A 19,797-nucleotide genomic window follows, 5' to 3' on the forward strand; every position below is an offset into this window, starting at 1 on the left:
ATGCGAGCTTAATGTGTGTTTCAAGGATGCTTGGCCTGCTGATAATGAAGAAAAGCCTGTTGAAATGGTGATTATCCCATATGTTGGGAAGACATCAGAAAAAATTGGAAGAATACTCTGGAAACACACTGTAAAGTGTATGTTTTGCCCACCATTCAAGACAAAAACCTTGTCATGATCAGTCAAGGATTACCAAGGGCTCCAGAAACTGGGAGTCTACTTCATCCCTTAGCAGTGTGGAAAAATGTATCTAGGACAGATTATCCAGATGGTACAGGTGAGATGCACTGAGCATAAACACTACACACACAATGAACAGCTGACAAAATCCACTGAGGCAGAACACTGCATCTCCCATGAACATGCCATGAATTATGACAGCACCAAGTTGTTATAAAAATTCAACACTTTCTGGTATTGTATTCTAAAAGAAGCTCTAGAGATCCAACTACATAAATAAACACAGTGTCTTTCAATTAAGCAAGACCTTGGGACAAGCCATGAGATTGATCAAAGCACAGCAACTATCTACATGGAAATCGCTCCCATCATAAAAAGTGAAGAGGGTGAGGAACTGTTGTTACCATGCTGGCATAGACCCATGTTTGACGGTGACCGCAGCACTACTGAGGACCCCAGATTGACCCCCAACATCATGCTTCCTCCATCACTGCACCAGCTCCATGCCCAGAGGCTGATGGCTGGAGCCTGTGGGAAGAGGAGAGAGGATATTATAAAGTTGGCAGCCAGCAGAAATCAATAAGTCATCAGGAACAGCTGAAGATGGCAGCTTGTCAAAATATCATGCTTTCTTGATGAAATCCAGCTGAGTACCTGAGAAATATTCAAGATCAAATAAGTGCTTTGTTCACATCACAAGTAGTCTGCATTGAAAGACATTGAGAAGGAAGATATGTTGATTTTCAACACATAGAATAGTATCCTGACTCATATAATTAGCTAAAAAATAGTGTTTGCTTTCTTCTGCTATTCAGGTGTATGTACTCATGCAAGCAATCATAGTGTCATTGATGAGAACCTGAAATCATGCCTAAAATTAGAAACAACAGCATACAAACTTGATTTATCCAAGCTTTCAAAGGAGATCCAAGGCCATCACTTACATTAGTGTTTGTCAGTCATTATCATGATTTAATTTTATGGAGACTTCACAACTTAACTTTAACAATAAATAATATGATTACTAAGTATGACAACAAGTTTCATCCAACATTCCTACAATGTAACTAAGTCTTAAAACCTCAACTATAGTTTCTTATATTAATTTAAGGAAATTTTTTGGAGTGAAAGAATATGTAGTGTGAGGTATTGAGAAAGGTATGTTGATATGGTTTGGTCATGTAGTGACTATGAATAAAAGGAGGAAACAACCATACAAAATGAGTGTGAATAGGAAAGTTGGAAGGGGTTAAACTTGGCAAATGTACTTCAATCACTTTGAGGATTTTTTTCAGCAAAAGCCAGCTTAGGCGTTACCTTATTAAGTTAATAACAATGTGCCTACCTATATAGTTTATGTTTGAAAAATTTGGCTCTCAAAAGAAATTCTAGTCACTGTACTGTTGATACGTGGCCTGTTGACCAACAAGTTTGCCAACCACTGGTATTGGGTAATAAGAGACAGTACAACCTTCTGGACACTGATTCTTTCCTCTTTGTTCATCAGAACAAAACATTTGGGCCTGTTCGTTCAGGCTGCTGAGAAAATGAACCAAAGATGGTCTCAAAACCCAGGTGACTGGCATAATTTGTGTTAACATGCATCAAGAATGTGGGCAATTGCTTCCAGCTTGTTAATATTCACTGACAGACGCACCTTCAGATCTGAAAAAAGTCTCTCTTTCAAACATATTTTGGATGTCACTGTTGTAGTTGTAGGAATTCCAGATGATTTTGGGATCACTTGCACTATCACAATCATAATCCATTGGCTACTGTCATAGTTCATTGTATGAATGTTGGAAGCTTGAACTATGTCCCTGTTCCCAATATTATCATAATGGTGATTGAGGTACTGTTAACAGCAGTGCACCAGTTTTGTAATAAGGCCTAAGCAGGTTGCTACCTGCATGTTGTGTCATGCCATGATAACGTTGTGCATTTTTCATCATCTGAAATGGAATGCTGAATTGTCAGTCACCCCCTCTTATGTAAAAAGATAGAAGTTGCTCGATACCATGTTTTGTGTATAATAGAGGTGGTCATACTACTCCCAATGAAATTTTGTAACATTTTTTCAGTGTTTATCCTCCTGACTTTTATCAATGAATGAAACACCTTTTAGCAGAAACAGCCTTCTGTTTGTCAACAAGTAATATATATGCCATTAGTTAGTCAAGCTGTATTCACTACTGACTCTACACATTTCTCAAAAACTAGCCCAGAAAAACTACACTATTAGATGTTTCAGGCCTCTGAATAGAAGTGCGCTCCACTACCACTTAGCAATAATAAAACTGCCAACTTGTGCTGACAGAGTACCAGAGGTGGTATCACCAAAGCACCCATACAATGTGTTGGCCAAGGGGACCCTTTGCACAGATCTACTCACTGTTGAATGTCAGCTACAGATATTCCTTACAGCTCCCATGGTACTCAGAATAGAGTACTCGTGGTGGTGAGATTTCTCTCACTGAATCTGATAAGTCATTACTGTGGATATGTGAATGTAGACTTTCCTATTATATACCACTGATAAAAAGCTCTTGGGTTGCCATTCGGGTGGCAGTGTTAGGACGTGTGTATCTTAACACTGCCACTTGGGTGGAAATTAGATAGCTTTTTATAATGACTGAGAATGCTTACCTTGCTTATCTTGGTTGGCAGTATATACCCATTACCTCATACAAGGTGCTGAGTAGTCCACAGACAAACTCAGGAGTAAATGCCTGTGGTCTGCCCATGGGTTTCATTTTAACCTCAAAGGGACCGTGGGTACTAGATAATTCTGACATATCAAATGATTGTCACTGTGTTTACCTGTGGCCCTTCTGTAATCATGTTGTTTAGATTTCTTTGACTGCATTTGATGGGTTTTTACTGATAACATTTTGGCATCTATCAATCAGACAGATCTATGTTCTCATTGTACAACCATTACTCACTTACATGGGATTGGATAGTCCATAGACAACTTTACAGGCAAATACTGTGCAGTCTGTCCAAGGCTTCTGTAATGCCAGAATTCCGAAACCATGCTGTGCTGTAATTGTCTAACAGTATCTACTTGTAATGCTACAGAGTACATGTGGTGGTGGTGGTGGTGGTGGTGGTGATGATGATGATGAATAGTCACACAACCCAGATACAAGACAAGCACTTTTATATTAATGAAATGAGTGTACATGGCAGAAGCATCAAAATTAACAAAGTCATAAGGGGCAATAAAAGTCAGAGTGTTTTGTGCAAGGTCCTCATTGATTGCCAGCGATGATGTTTGTCGAGTACAGTGACGGAGGTATGAGGTGTGGGAGTGGTGAGACTGCATGAAAATGGAGACACACATTGGCATCTGCAGCAGAGTAGTCATCAGGAAGCAATGTATACTGGATAGTGTATCGATGGTAGTAATGGAGGCAGGCTGGCATGGAGTGGGGTTGGTAACAGCATGAATATGTTGTGATGTCCAAAGTTGGAGGAGTGAGGGGTGTGTCGCCAGGACTAGATTGTGCTGGTGATGGTTGAGGTCAGTTGGAGGCAAGCATCAAGTCATGATTGTGAAGATCCATTGGCAGAAAAGTGGAGGTGAAAGCAGCGGTATAGATGTCTTGTGGTAATTTGACAATCTTATGGAAGTGCTGTGGGATGGAGTCATCTGCAGTCTGAAGTTTGGTAGCTTATGTGCTGACCTTCAATGATGGGGGCACTGTATGTCAGCTTGCTGTTGAGTTATTCAGAGAGGACGTTGTGGATGTCCAGTTGCAATTCAAACTCTGATGGTATGGAGCTGGTAGTGGACGTTTTGACAGATGTAGCAAACGGGAGAGCTTGGCAAGTGTTATTATCTGGTGAAGTATCTTTAGTGTCCACACATGTTTGAGTCAGTTAACAGACACTGTTGTAGATTTCATGCTTAATAATATGTAGAAAGTATGGTCATCTCTGTGAAAGACCTTGCGTGGGCCTGAGTACAGGAGATGTAGGGCAGGTCGTACAGTGTCATCTCATAACATTATGAAGTCACAATCTTTAAGTGCTTTATGTAGAATGACTTTGTGCACCAAGTGTGGAATGCACAGAGGTATGCACAGGTAAGCAATGTGTCGCTTAGCATAAGAGACCTGTTCAGGTAGGTCTAGGGGTGTCACTGATGGTTCTTAGAGCACGAAGTCTGATGTAATTTTTGCAAGTCTTGTGGTGGTGTCAATTGCCGAATAGTCTCTATACGTTGTGGTGTGGTGCAAATGCCCAAAGAATTTACAGTTTGTCCAAATAAGATGACTTCTTTCAGTCAGATTTGGAATTCATCTTCGTTGATCATCATACCTTTGTGAGAGAGGCTGTCAAGAACTTTTTGATGTGCGTACTGTGGGAGACATCGTCTGGTGATCAAATCAAGATATCATGAAGATAACCACAACATAATGAGAACTTTAACAGTAAACCATCAATAAAACATTGCCATATTTGTGCCACATTCTTAAGTCTGTATGACATAAACTTAAACTCAGAAAAATCAAAAGGCATGATAATGAGTGTTCTGTGAATGTCTTCTGGACACATGTCATCTTACAGTCAATGACACTAGAAACATAAGCGTTTGCAAAATAATGGGTGAAGCCCTGATGTTTGGTACCAGTTTTAGGGGTGAAGCCCAAGAATTGTCAGAGGGGCTAGCTATCCCAGCTTGTAAGAGATCATCCACTAGCAGTTTGGCAGGCCTAATTAATTCCAGTGGTAGCTGCCATGGTCTGTGACGTTTTTGGGAAAGGTGGCGGGGGAGGATGGTGATAATCTTATGAACTGTTCCATTTTTGATGGCTGACTATGAATTGTTCCTTCAGGGGAATCCACAGAGACATGGTAGAGAATGTGAGAGGGAGTGACGCTGTACCGACCTTTGTGTTGGGAGATAGAGCCGGTGCTGTAAGTATCTCCATAGATGGTGGTAGGGGTGGTGCCGAATCAGCATGGTGTAGAGATGTTGGTGAAGTTCCTGCTTGATGTCTTGAATTTTGTGTTGGGTGACATTGTTTTCGGGTTGTAAGTGAAAGTTTGTTTCACATGTGTTGAAACAGAGCTGATTAACGTGTTTAATATGGTCAGTGGTGGGGAGGGACTCCTGAAAGAGCTGTTGACCATTGGGTATACCCGCAGCCGGCAGGAGGTGGGATTTGTGTTGTGAAGTGGGCTGTGCTGTTAAGTTGGGCTGTCAAATGGATGTAGCCGATTACACCTGTGGGGGAGTGGCTGCTAGTCAAGAGAGTTAGCTCGCCGACATACTAGTCTAGAACCAGATCAGTCTGTGCCAATAACTGATTCAGCTACATCTGCAATGATAAATGTTTGAGTGTATATGTCATTGAGGCAGAGGTCTAGTGTGCAGACCTGTTATCCGTAGACACAGATGTCATATCATTTAGTGTATGGAGCTGGACAAGCCTGTACACTGGCATTAGATGTGGCAAAGAGTGCAGAAAAGTATTGACCTCAGAACTGTTGTTGATGAGGTATAGTTGGTCACTGATGTGGTCAGGTACAAAGAGTCTTTTCTCATGAAAATGGTGGGGCACGTGTGGTCTGTCATTGTCATCATCGCTGTGGGTGTCCAGCTGACTTAGATATCCTGCGTTGCCCACTGTGCCTCCTGTGAACCATGCATGAAGTTTGGGAAATTGCATGGTGAAGGACAAGCAGGGTCAGTATATGGTACATCTCACCAGCAAATCTGATGCTGCATGGGCACAGTGTAGTCAGTGGCCTTCTGCACGGGTGCAGGCATGGGTGCGATGTGGTCGGTGGTGTTCAGCACAAGTGCGAGTGTGTTATAGTTGTTGATGCTCTGCACAGGGGCGATACATATGGAGGGTAAGTGAGGGTTTGTTGTGGCAGTGCAAAGTTCATGGCTCTGAATGGGTACAGTGATGTCAAGATCCATGGATGGCAGATGAGTTCAGCATGGCTTGTGGTAGGTGGGAGTTCGGTTGTGCACCATTGTAGTTGCAATTCATGCTCATTGCCTTTGTTGTTGACATTATTTATGTATAGTCTTCGGAGTATGATAGTTTATCTTTGATCAGTGAGTTTATGGCTTGCATTCAAATGTTCTTGCTCATGGGTAACCATGTTCAGTTCGACTTGCAAGGGAAGCTTCAAAACCCACAAGGTCCATAATATGTGGTCGGACATTAGATCGAGATAAGCCTGCGTGCAGAGATGATGCTGTAATTGTGATGGAATCGTGTCCCGTAAAACTTTGTCATAAGTTATGTGATGGATTTGTTCCTCCGGAGAGCAGTGAGGTGGTGGAAAAAAGCAGTTTTCAAAGTCTTATTTTTTTTTCTGCCGGAGGAGATGAGTATGATATCACTTATTGTATCTGCATGGTCCTCCATATGGCTAAGCACAGTGATGAATTTCATACCATCACTGACAACTTCACTTGAAGCAAAAATGCTGTTGACAGGGGCGAACCTCAAAGTTGATCTAGCCAAAAAAGAGGTAGCTTAAGATGTGTGCTGTGCCCAGTAGGTTGCCAAGGCAATGTTCATAGTTGAAGAACAGGCAAGCAAGTATTGTCTGTACACAGCACAACATGATGCACAATAGGAAATGCAGGAGACAATGCAGCTACATGAGGTCTGGAGTGATCAGGTTCACTTGTGGTATAGTTGATAGCTCTACAAAAGTGAGTAGGCATGAGTCCAACCAGTTGGATGGCTATAACTTGGGAGTTGCGTGGTTTGTGAGTGAGACAGAGTGCTATGTGAGATCACATACTACAGTGTCTGTTATATTGTGTTGTTTGGAGATGGTTTAGCACATTACAGAAGAGTGTCGGTGTCACTTTTTATCACACAAGATGCATGCCAGGTGCTGTCCACGGCACCTGGCATCGTGGCACAACAACCTCTATCCAACGACATAAATTGGGTAGCACAATGAGGGCACAACGCCAGCACTGCAGTTATGCATTAGATGGAAATGTTCAAATTATGTATGAACATAGTCATCAGAGTCACCAGTGTAGTGCTATAAGTAAAGATGGAAATGATGATGAACAGTCACACAAAACTGATACAATATAGTATAGTACATTTTTATTAATAAGAGGAGCATACCTGTCAGAAGCATCCAAACTGAACAAAGTCATAAGGCAGACTGAGAGTCAGAGAGTTTTATGCAAGCTCTTGGGTGACTGCCAGCTATGATGTTTCTCCATGCAGTGTTCCCAAGTGATTGTACACTATTGTGACACAGAACATAACCTGGAAACAGATTGGCTCCTTGTTCACTTTTGAGTGATCTATCATAATTTTTGCAGTACTTTATTACCAATTATTGCTGACCCTGATGTGTCAAAATTGTCCATCTCCACATCCTTTATGAGTCCAAAACAGAGTAACGACAATCTTTTCAGTACTGCTTGTGTACTTTAACTTTTTTTTGGGGGGGGGGGGGGGGGGGAGTGAATGTGCAAATAGTGTTGTAATTGTTCTTTTTTTATTTTTGCTCAGTAGTAGAAACCCAATTATGATGATACAAACATAATGACAACACAACACCCAGTCCCCAAGTGTAGAAAATCTGCGACCTGGTCAGGAATTCAACCTGGGTCGTAATTGTTCTTTGTTTCCAAAAGTGTTGAAACGCATCCATGTTATCACTTCTCACATTTTTTTCCCACAATGGCCTCACCTTCCTCTAGTTAATGCAGCACAAATCTAAAAACAAGTCCCATTCACTGAGCTTTATAGCTCACCATCATCTTCCTAAGCACTAAACATCCAGGAGACACACAGTTTACTGCAGGAAAGGTAATTTGTAACCATTTTAGCCATGAAGGTCTGCACGATGAGGGCAGCAAATAACAGTAAAGTACAAAATAATAGTTTCATGTGTCATTCACTTTTGGCCAGTTTTCTGTCCCTGACAATAATCGCCAAGAATGATTGTTATACCTCCCTTGATTTTTCGAATGATTCTTGCACAATTTGAGTCTTGAATATGGCTGTTGGTACTACAAAAATTGATTAATCTCACACAACTAATTCTTGGCAAGATGCTTGATTGTTGAGATCATGTTGACAGATTCACTGACAAGCCCCAAGTAAGGCACCATATGCCACGTGTGGATAACAATATGTGAGTTGCTGATCATGTATGATTAACCCTCTCATCTTTCTTCATACATCACTTCCTGTAGCAACTTCATCAGGGGTTTATGGAATTATTGGACTGTTAAAAATGATATTAGTAATATTGTATACCTGTGAAACAGTGATACTTTCTAATTTTCTTGTTTTAACTGCAGTGCACCGATGGATCCATGCTTCATACTGCCAGCAAGATGTATATCCATAACAAGTTTACCATTATGGAGAGTTTTTTAGCAGATGCAGTGAGACTTTTAGCAGAAGCTGAATTGGTAGACTTTGAAAATGAACCAGATAAAGCTAGAACAATTGCTAATGAATGGGTGCAAAAGAAAACTGACAATAAAATCAAGAATTTCATTGCTGATGGTAAGTGCTGTTGAATTGATGGACTACCTTACCTCACACTTTTCATATGTCCCCACTACCAAAAGTTCAGTGAATTAAGGGAAGGAGGACAGTCATGCCATTGTACTAGAACTTAACAACCAATCTATCGTCTTGGGAAGGTGACATCCAAAACTGATGTACATCCTAACTGAGGTGGGTTGGGCTGCTTCTTGCATGAGCCAGATGATGCAGTGGATTGCTAGAGGCATATTTTCCAGTAACACAAACAGTGTGTCCCTCAAGAATTTAAAGTATACTGATCCATCCAATCATGCACAGGACATTAATCTGTGGGGATACTTGAGAAGTGTGGTTTACATTACTAACATTAATTATATCAGTGATCTGGAACAGCATATCCATAATGCTCCATGCAGCTGATTGAAAGGAAACAGTTATCATTGAATAACTTTGGTTGTCCATTTTGAGACATTGCTATGTATTCATTGCTGTTTATGGGAGACCGTTTGAGCATTTAATGTGATATGGCTATTTTGTGTCACATAATGCTGTTTTCTGTAACTGAGAAATAATGCTTATTGTGACATGTACATAGGAATATTTTGACTTGTTTCATTCTAGGAACCAATCCTGATTATTGTTATGAATGTTAAGAAACAGTCCATATTACCAACTAAAAATGAATTTAGGTTTACATATGGAACATACATATGGAACATGTACACTCCTGGAAATGGAAAAAAGAACACATTGACACCGGTGTGTCAGACCCACCATACTTGCTCCGGACACTGCAAGAGGGCTGTACAAGCAATGATCACACGCACGGCACAGCGGACACACCAGGAACCGCAGTGTTGGCCGTCGAATGGAGCTAGCTGCGCAGCATTTGTGCACCGCCGCCGTCAGTGTCAGCCAGTTTGCCATGGCATACGGAGCTCCATCGCAGTCTTTAACACTGGTAGCATGCCGCGACAGCGTGGACGTGAACCGTATGTGCAGTTGACGGACTTTGAGCGAGGGCGTATAGTGGGCATGCGGGAGGCCGGGTGGACGTACCGCCGAATTGCTCAACACGTGGGGTGTGAGGTCTCCACAGTACATCGATGTTGTCGCCAGTGGTCGGCGGAAGGTGCACGTGCCCGTCGACCTGGGACCGGACCACAGCGACGCACGGATGCACGCCAAGACCGTAGGATCCTACGCAGTGCCGTAGGGGACCGCACCGCCACTTCCCAGCAAATTAGGGACACTGTTGCTCCTGGGGTATCGGCGAGGACCATTCGCAACCGTCTCCATGAAGCTGGGCTACGGTCCCGCACACCGTTAGGCCGTCTTCCGCTCACGCCCCAACATCGTGCAGCCCGCCTCCAGTGGTGTCGCGACAGGCGTGAATGGAGGGACGAATGGAGACGTGTCGTCTTCAGCGATGAGAGTCGCTTCTGCCTTGGTGCCAATGATGGTCGTATGCGTGTTTGGCGCCGTGCAGGTGAGCGCCACAATCAGGACTGCATACGACCGAGGCACACAGGGCCAACACCCGGCATCATGGTGTGGGGAGCGATCTCCTACACTGGCCGTACACCACTGGTGATCATCGAGGGGACACTGAATAGTGCACGGTACATCCAAACCGTCATCGAACCCATCGTTCTACCATTCCTAGACCGGCAAGGGAACTTGCTGTTCCAACAGGACAATGCACGTCCGCATGTATCCCGTGCCACCCAACGTGCTCTAGAAGGTGTAAGTCAACTACCCTGGCCAGCAAGATCTCCGGATCTGTCCCCCATTGAGCATGTTTGGGACTGGATGAAGCGTCGTCTCACGCGGTCTTCACGTCCGGCACGAACGCTGGTCCAACTGAGGCGCCAGGTGGAAATGGCATGGCAAGCCGTTCCACAGGACTACATCCAGCATCTCTACGATCGTCTCCATGGGAGAATAGCAGCCTGCATTGCTGCGAAAGGTGGATATACACTGTACTAGTGCCAACATTGTGCATGCTCTGTTGCCTGTGTCTATGTGCCTGTGGTTCTGTCAGTGTGATCATGTGATGTATCTGACCCCAGGAATGTGTCAATAAAGTTTCCCTTCCTGGGACAATGAATTCACGGTGTTCTTATTTCAATTTCCAGGAGTGTATTTAATTAAAATATGCAGGCTGTTTTTATATCCATGTATGATAATATGTATGGTTGAAATTATCTTTACACTAATTAGTCAATATGCTGAACAGTTCTCCCACATTTCTTTCAGTTGCCTTTTCCATGTAAATTTTACAAGGCCTTCCCAATTATCAACCAAATTTCTTGAACTTGGATACAATACCATAAAGACGATACTGGTATCATTCTCTGCATGTGACCTGCACTAGAAGCAGCAACAATATTTGTAAAAAAAAAATGACTACACATCATGCAGGAACACCATCAAAGATCTTAGAATCTTAAATTGTATTTCCAATATAGTTGCTATTTAATCATATTTGTTGCTGATAAAAGCAAGTATGTAAGTGCACTACAGAACACAGCAATATTTTCTTGCATATTTTGCATCCTTTCTAGAATTCAGAGTCAGTTTCTGCATTCAAGTGCAAAGATTACCAACAAACTTTCATCAGACATCATATACCTTTTCTCCTTAAAGATTAGGATAGGAAAAAGCCTGTTTCATTGCCAAATTATTCCTTAGGCTTCTTATATCTTTTTTTCCTTTTCATGCATATATCATTATTGCTGCTGGTAATCTATATCCACACATCCTTTGCAGCTTTTCACACTGTCATCTGTGTTTGTACTCTATAGTTATTTCATACATATTTCTAAATTTGTTCAGCTCAAATTTTTAGTGTTTTATTTTTAATACCTGTGTTTCTTCTTACTGACCACTTTTATATAAATGCTTATGTTGTTGCTTTGTCAACAGAAATATGCAAATCATATCCTGTTACTGTCTTGTTTAAAATAAAGAGTGCAAACTGTAGTATATCTCCACTATCCCATATAATGGATAGAGCATCAGCATAGGGCAAAGCATGTATTGAAATATTTTTCTGCACGGAAATCTCTGGATGGACCTACTCATCAGATATAAAGTGAGAAACTGGAAATCTATACAGATTTGAATGAAAATTTTGGGCTACCTTATTAAACAGTCCTTCTATAAATTATCTGTTTATCTAGATTTGAGGATTGAAGGTTCCTGTTATCTGCATAACAAGCAGTAATGCACATTGTAAACAGATCATTACTCTTTCAAAATGTAGAGAACTGTTAGTCTTTTTAAGAAATATAAATATCATAATGTGAATATAAAGCTGACAGCAAGAGACAAACCGCAGAGATTTCATCTAAATTAAAAATCAGCAGCTTTTCAAAAGTAATGATATGGCAGCTAATTTTAAAGTGTTGCGTTTAGCTTGCATAACCAGACACTGTAGTTACTGTTTATCAAAAGGACATCTTTTTGTATTAAGTCCAAGATTTAATACATCATCAAGAATCCATCCAGCTGTTAATGAGGAATGCAACTATTTTTATGTGTAAACAGTGTAAAAAAGTAAATTTTATTCATTTACAAGCACTTTTGTGTAACAAATTTATTCCAAACTTAAGAATTTATTCTTACAATGACTGAGACAATTGTCAGATGCAGACTAAGTCATATCTAGAAGATAGGGCCTGTCCACCCCACTGAAAAACTATTTTTTTCAGGTGCTCTGGATCCCATGACACGTTTAGTCTTGATAAATGCTGTTTATTTCAAAGGAAAATGGGAACATCCTTTTTCTAAGCATAGCACTTTCCCTATGCCATTCTATATGTCTTCATCTCAATCTAAGGAGGTGTCAATGATGCAACAAGAAAGAGAATTTATGTATGCCAACTTGCCAGAACTAGAAGCACAAATACTTGAACTTCCATATCAGGTAACATTTTTAAAGTTATGTGAAATTAAAATAATATTATCTAATTGTGCCTTTAAAATTTGAAAATGCAAAGGTACTACACCATACATTATGAAGACCTTTGTATATTAATAAATAGAATATAAATATCTGTGTTATTCTCATAATTCCTTTTTCCTGTTCTTAGCTATGCAGAGTCATGGAAGCACATCTGTTCTGTGGTACACATGTTTTATGTCCTTGCAAGGTGTGCAGTCCAGCTATGTAACATAAGTTACACCACTGTCAGGAAAGGAACTGTTAATCAGAAAACACATATCATATCTATACCCTTCTATATTAGTAAAATAGTTTTTAATAAGGCTCCCCAGTCTTACCTCTACCTGCATGAAAGATTAAAAGGTCACATCTCTGTCTCTGTTGATCGCTGCCTTGTTACAGTTGCCACAAGAAATTCCAAGATGCAACCACTTGAAGTGGAGCATTAAAACCATTTTTTTATCACTATCAACATGGCATCCTAGCTGATCAATAACCAACAAAATGTTCAACCGCATCTCAGATTTACTGAATCGATATCTAACTTTCATCTCTGATTACCATGGTTCACCATAAACAGCATCCAAATTTACTTTTATCTTGTCACATGTATTCCCATATAAAAAGAAACAGTGAATCACTGAACAAATCTGTACTTTTTACATCTCAGCAAAAAATGACTGACAAATCCAGACTACATTAAATGCATTCACAGTTGCAAATATGAAAAACCATCAGATGTGAAATGGAATGACGATAATGAAAATTTGTGCCAGACCGTGAGTCGAACCCAGATTCCCTCCTTATTGTGAGCCTTACCATTAGGACAGCTGAGCACAACTCACAGCCAGACCCAAACTTCCATATGTCATCAGCCATGTGCCTATAACCTGTACTCATACATCCATTATGTATATTCGCATACAGGGAAGACATTTTACTGGAAAGTCACTAGCCCGGTGTCAGCGGATAAGTACGATATTGCAATGCCCTTGTTATTCAGAATTATGATTCAATGTTTCATTCCTTCTGGCGCTGATTGAGGAAAGATGTGTATTAACCACACAGGGAATTAATAGATTCTTGTTCTTGGCCTCCCATCATATTTAATTTTGGATCTATCCAAGGTCTTCTTAAGTGCTACGGTATAATAATATAATAAATATAATAATGTCGTGTGATGAGGGCCTCCCGTCGGGTAGATCGCTCGCCCGGTGCATGTCTTTCGATTTGACGCCACTTCGGCGACTTGTGCGTCGAAGTGCTATGGTGTTATCAAGTGTAGAAAGCATATACTAAATGTACTCTTTATTTGTTGAGTATTGTTCAACACATACAAAGGGATTTAAGGTGAGACTTCTTTATTGAACATAACATTCTGCAATATTTAAGGCAGAATAGAATACTGCCTGGACATCTGGATTCCAAATGGACTGATTACCACTGAGAGCCTGCATGTAGCCCATCTTTGCAAACTGATAAATGTCCCACCAGCATACTCATTTTTTTTTTTTTTTTTTTAGATTAATTTCATTTCTAGTTTCTGGAAACTCGTGCTTGCTAGTATATTCTCTCTACAAGAGCTTGTTGTATACATTACTGCTGGCAGTCTTTTTACAACTTCTGTACCCTTATCACTAACTCTTCCATCTGTGTCTGCCTGAATCAAAATTTCTGTTTGTTTGTCCATACAGCTTCTTCCATATTCCTTATTCCCACATTGGATTTATATTCAAGAGAACAGTGATTCAAGTGCCTTACTGGCAGTTCTGGTTCAAGTTTTCTTTGGTTTCCCTAAACTGATTAAGGTAAATTCCAAGTGGTTCCGCTTAAAAGAAAACAGCCAGTTTCCTTCATCGTCCTTGTCATTTATGAGCTTGCTCTCCATCTCTAATGACACCATTGGTGATGGGGTGATAAATCCAATTCTACCTTTGCTTCTTCCATTCAGAATTCTCTTTGTAACATTCTCATCTATACTGCATCTCTGGCCCAGAAACTTGACAGACTCATCTATTATTCCTTGCTTAATTCAGTTCTCCTTTGATCTATATTTTACATTCACTATAAATACATTATTGTCATATTGAGGTTATCAAGAGATTATTTTGTACATGAATACAATAATATTGTTATTTATTTTCAGATATCTTTAAATTTGTTTATGATTTTCTATTTGTTTTTTGTAGGGTAATCAATTGAGTATGTTGGTGATTTTGCCTAATCAAATTGATGGAATTAATGAGCTGGAAAATAAAATAATGAAAGTCAATCTTCATCAAATATCAGACAAACTATATCCCATGAAAGTAAATGTTTTGTTGCCTAAATTTAATATAGAAAAGGAAATGCAGCTCGATAAAATACTGAAACAGGTAAAGAAATTGCTTTGTAATTGATCCATCAAAATCTCATGTTATTTATTGTAGCTTATGTATTATTTGCATGGACAAATTGATAATTACTAAACACTAATAACTGTTTAAGTACTAGATACATATTTATAATGGCTATGACTTGTGATGCCGTGAACAGAGATTTTTGTTTTTTGGTTATAGATAACGTGATAATTTCAGAAAATCTGGCTAACGTTATTTTTTCAATTATCCCCTCAATTCGCACACTTCCCAGTGTTCACTGTTGTCACCCCAGTTTCAACGTAAAGACAAGGAGCAAACTTACACATTGTGTTATTATATAGTGACTGTGGAAGTAAGTGCAAGAATTCCAGAACATTTGAAAAGTCATCTAAAAAAATCTGCTTTACACAATATTATTTTGGTCACATTTGCTGAATAATAGTTTATTCACTTTTGCCATATTATCCCAGAAGGCAAATCCATAGGACACACCAGGGCAAAGACAGCATCTCAAGCCTTTGCAGTACTCCTCCCCTTCCAGTGATGTGAGTCTAACCCCGAGTGTCCTGTTATTCCCCAATAATGGCTGGGTACAGGTTTGGTTATTCCAGAGTCCTGAGGTGATGGCTCACCAGCACCATTAATGTTCTGATTCTCTGGGACCAAGTGCCGCGGGTGCCTGATGGCATGGAACTCAATGACCACTAGAGGTCTCTGCAGCAGTTGCACTGTACGTCGTGACTGCGTGTGCTCCTGGCCCTGAGTCTAACGTGAGCGCACCATGGTGGAGCATGTGGTCCCAGTGGTCAATAGCGACATACCCTGTCATGTATTTAGGTGGCTGCCTCTCACTCAGCAAGGCAGTCTGGTAGTCACGTTGAGTCGGTTGATATCTCGCTTACCGACATCTTGTTTGCGTTGCATGTGCTTACTTCCCATTTACAAGTGGATGTTCTATTGATTTTTTGAGGTTATCTCTTGTGATCCCATTGTTAATACTTTGTTGTTGATCTTGGTGTCTGGCTTGGTTGCTGGTCGTCGTGCTTGTCCTTCCATTCCCACTCATCCCTCTTGTTTCTTCGTGGGCCGCTCCCATTTGGTCCCGCCGTGTTTTCACTTGTGGCAACCCTGTGACCATTCCTGTCACAGATACAACATTTTGGCAATGAGATAAATGGTAGTAATTGTTAGCATGGAGGATAAGTTGGTATGTCATCTGGAACAACAGCAGCAGCTCATGCAGCTGCAGCAGCTGCATTTAGATGTCTTACAAAAGTCTATGTAGTTGCTATCAGACAGAGTTGATGCCCGGGACGCATTACAACAACAGCTTCTGAGTCCTTGGGTGTCCGATGCTTTCCCACGTCCACCATTGTTCCCGCCATTTAATGATGCTAAAGAAGACTGGGTAACATACTTACATCGGCTGAAACAACATTTCACTGCTTTGCAAGTCACGGATGGCCCCTTGCAGAGGTCGTTGTATTAGTCTTGGGCCTCCCCAGACACATTCTTTCTTCTCCGCAATTTGGCATCCTTGTCCAATCTTGTGGCTATCTCTTTCCAGGAGACATGCCTTTTGCTGACAAACTATTATTCACTGCGCTACCATGTGGTCACCTCTTGGCTGGAGTTTCACCAGTGCCATAAACAGCCTGGTCAATTGTATCGTTCCTGGGTCATGGACTTGCAGGGTCTCAGCCATTGATCCGATTTTACATTCTGTGTAAGGCTTCGTATGCAGACTCCATGATCCGGGATGTGGTGGTTCAGCTGGCTCCTGATCCTGAGGTCCACACTGCAGCATTGAAACTCGATAATCCTTCATTGGAAGATGTTCTCCGCATTGCCCACTCATTTGAAATTGCTCAGGTGGCTAATGAGCATCTCATGGCATGGCTGCAAGTGGTGGTGATCAATGCATCTCTGCAGGTTCTGCCCTCGCGACGTAGACATGGCCCGGCCAACAGAGGCCAGCACTGTCAGTACTCCTCTTTGTCCGATATCTCTAAGGCATCAGAGCCTCCAGTCACCCCTCATCACTGGTCGTGTGACCCCCTTCTATTTTGCCAACAGTGCTTTACCACACATTCTTGAGCTGATTGTCCCTACTGCTGGAAGACGTGCACGCTGTGTGAGGAGGAGGGCCACATCCGATCTATTTGTCATAGTTGGTCGACTTGCTCCTGTCTTGCCCCAACTGGGCCTCAGGATACCGTCCATTCTCTGCAGTCAGATGAGCTGTCAGCGTGGAAGCTTTTCCTCATGCTCTGTCTTTTCACTGAGGATGTCAGTTTTCAGGTCGGCACTGAGGCCACCGTCTCCCTGATTAATATTGCGACATATACCCTCCTGGGTTCCCCTGCATTGTCACCTCCCTCTTGGAGTTTAGTCACCTATCGTGATGGTTCCATTCCCCTTTGTGGGCAGTTCATCATCCAGGCGACATACAAACATGTTCCCTGGCTCCTTACCCTATTTGTCATCTACCCTCCATCGGCTTCGAATATTTTTGACCTGTATGCATCTCAACCGTTTGGCTTTTCAATTTCCAGTGAAGTCAAGGTCATTTCCACGGTTGTTCCTTTTCAGGACTCAGATGATCTGTGCTCAGTTTTTGCGTCATTATTTGCAACGGATCTCAGGTGTGCTTCATGTTTTCAGGCACACATCACACTTAAGCTGGATGCGCAGCCTTGCTTTTTCTGGGCGAGACCCATTCCAGTGGCCTTACGGCCAGCAGTCAAGCAGGAATTTGATCAGCTCTAGGCTGCTGGCATCCAAGAGCCTATGATATACAGTGCTTGGGCAACATCATTGGTGGTCATACGGAAACCCAATGGGTCCCTTCGGCTGTGTGGGGACTTTGGCGCTACTGTCAATGCTCAGTCCTTAATAGACACTTGCCCCATTCCCTGATAGGAAGACCTTCTCACCAAGCTTGTGAGGGTGTGAGTACTTTTCTAAGATCGACCTGGCTGAGGCATACCACCAGTTACCCTTCGATGCCGATTCCCAGAACATCATGGTTATCAACACACCTTTCAGATTATACAGGTACAAGTGCCTTCCATTGGGTGTCTCTACGGCACCGGCAATTTTCCAGTGGTTCCTGGAGCAGCTTATGCAGCCTATCCCAGCCTGCATGAATTATCTGGATGACATCTTGGTCACAGGGCATTCCCGCCAGGAACATTTGCACAACCTCAGCACCTTATTTCATGCTGTGCAATATGCAGGTTTACGCAGTTGGCTGGACTAGGGTTGCTTTTTCAAACAGAAGTGGAATACTTAGGCCACTGGCTTAGCAAAGATGGCATTCACCCTTTGTATCACAAAGTCAAGGCCATTGAGACCTTTCCTCGTCCCAAGGACTTATCTGAACTCCAGGTGTTTTCGGGCAAGGTTACTTATTACTTAAAGCTTTTACCCCAAGCTGCCTCCATTGCTCAACACCTCCATCACTTGCATCGCAAAGGGGTGACTTTTGATTGTACTCCTATCTGTGACCAGGCTTTTCTCCAGAATGAGATTTCCACTCTGGAGCAGAGTGTGCACTGATGTGAAACTTCCTGGCAGATTAAAATTGTGTGCCGGACCGAGACTCAGACTCGGGACCTTTGCCTTTCGCGGGCAAGTGCTCTACCACCTGAGCTATCCAAGCACAACTCACGCCCAGTCCTCACAGCTTTACTTCCGCCAGTACCTCGACTCCTCCTTTCCAAACTTCACAGAAGCTCTCCTGCGAACATTGCAGAAAAATGGTTCAAATGGCTCTGAGCACTATGGGACTTAACATCTGTGGTCATCAGTCCCCTAGAACTTAGAACTACTTAAACCTAACTAACCCAAGGACATCACACACATTCATGCCCGAGGCAGGATTCGAACCTGCGACCGTAGCAGTCGCGCGGTTCCGGACTAAGCACCTAGAACCGCTAGGCCACTGCGGCCGGTGAACATTGCAGAACTAGCACTCCTGGAAGAAAGGATATTGCGGAGACATGGCTTAGCCACAGCCTAGGGGATGTTTCCGGAATGAGATTTCCACTCTGCAGCAGAGTGTGCGCTGATGTGAAACTTTGTGGCAGATTAAAACTGTGTGCCGGACCGAGACTCGAACTCGGAACCTTTACCTTTCATAGGCAAGTACTCTACCATCTGAGCTACCCAAGCACGACTCAGGCCCCATGCTCACAGCTATACTTCTGCCAGTACCTCAACTCCTACTTTCCAAACTTCACAGAAGGTGAAGAGTAGCTCAGATGGTAGAGCACTTGCTCGCAAAAGGCAAAGGTCCCGAGTTCAAGTCTCGGTCCAGCACACAGTTTTAATCTGCCAGGAAGTTTCAGGCTTTTCTCCATTTAAAGACAATGCTGAAGTCCGCCTCTTGCCTTATTACCTTCTCTCCAGATTGCCCCTTGGTTGTGGCAGCTGATGCATTGACATACGGCATTGGGGCAGTCCTTGCACATCGGAATACTGATGGCTCAGAACAGCCCATAGCTTATGCATCTAAGACCCCAGCACAACAGAACTACTCTCAGATTGAAAAGGAGGTCCTGGTGATAGTGTTCACCATCAAAAAATTTCACATCTATCTCTTTGGGGCAAAGTTCACCCTCCTGACAGACCATAAACCCTTAGTTATGCTTTTCGGATCCCACTCTCACCTTCCAGAGAGGACGGCTCAATGTCTCCAGCACTGGGCATTATTTTTACGGAATTACATGCACACCATCCAGTATAAGCCCACCACCCACCATGCTAATGCGGACACTTTGTCACGTCTCCCAGCAGG

The 19,797-nt window shown here is 42.2% G+C and overlaps 1 protein-coding gene across 3 annotated transcripts in view; it reads left to right on the forward strand.

Annotated features, from left to right (window-relative positions):
• LOC124595143 (ovalbumin-related protein X-like) overlaps positions 1-19,797 on the forward strand; it is a 119,548-nt gene that overhangs the window by 83,983 nt on the left and 15,768 nt on the right. For all 3 annotated transcript variants that reach the window (XM_047133745.1, XM_047133746.1, XM_047133747.1), the window contains exons 4-6: positions 8,495-8,705; positions 12,404-12,618; positions 14,826-15,011. In XM_047133745.1, coding sequence (XP_046989701.1) covers positions 8,495-8,705; positions 12,404-12,618; positions 14,826-15,011 — 612 coding nt within the window. The remainder of the gene's footprint in view (positions 1-8,494; positions 8,706-12,403; positions 12,619-14,825; positions 15,012-19,797) is intronic.

Source organism: Schistocerca americana, chromosome 2 (assembly GCF_021461395.2).
Source record: "Schistocerca americana isolate TAMUIC-IGC-003095 chromosome 2, iqSchAmer2.1, whole genome shotgun sequence".
Taxonomy (NCBI): domain Eukaryota; kingdom Metazoa; phylum Arthropoda; class Insecta; order Orthoptera; family Acrididae; genus Schistocerca; species Schistocerca americana.